At 76.8% G+C, this 357-nt stretch overlaps 1 protein-coding gene across 1 annotated transcript in view; it reads left to right on the top strand.

The window, feature by feature from the left end:
* The first annotated feature begins 75 nt into the window (after window positions 1–75).
* REEP5 (receptor accessory protein 5) overlaps window positions 76–357 on the top strand; it is a 20,516-nt gene continuing 20,234 nt past the window's right edge. The window contains exon 1 of the mRNA XM_010563460.1: window positions 76–233. Within this exon, the coding sequence (XP_010561762.1) occupies window positions 116–233 (118 nt within the window). The 5' untranslated portion in view covers window positions 76–115. The remainder of the gene's footprint in view (window positions 234–357) is intronic.

The raw sequence follows: 357 nt of genomic DNA, 5'->3' as shown, positions 1-357 counted from the left end.
CGGCTGTGGGTCGGTGGGCGGGCGCGGGGCGGCGCCACAGGCAGAGCCTGCCGCTCGGCCCCCTTGCGCCCGGGGCTGCGGAGCTTGAGGAGCCGGCGCCCGCGGCGGCCTCACCATGAGCGCGGCGATGAGGCAGAGGTTTGACCGGTTCCTGCACGAGAAGAACTGCATGACCGCCGTGCTCGAGCGGATCGAGAGCAAGACCGGCGTCAACCGCACGTACATAGCCACCGGTGAGCGCCAGCTGCCGCCCCCCCGTCCCCGCCCGCGTCCCCTCAGCCGCTCCAGGGGGCCGGGGGGCGCCTCGCACGGCGGGGCTGGAGGGCGGGGGCGGAACGGCCCATGGCGGCGGCCGCG

Source organism: Haliaeetus leucocephalus, unplaced genomic scaffold (assembly GCF_000737465.1).
Source record: "Haliaeetus leucocephalus isolate CR32 unplaced genomic scaffold, Haliaeetus_leucocephalus-4.0 Scaffold167, whole genome shotgun sequence".
Taxonomy (NCBI): domain Eukaryota; kingdom Metazoa; phylum Chordata; class Aves; order Accipitriformes; family Accipitridae; genus Haliaeetus; species Haliaeetus leucocephalus.
Note: the sequence above shows the minus strand (reverse complement) of the source record. Positions and strands in the feature narration are given on the sequence as shown.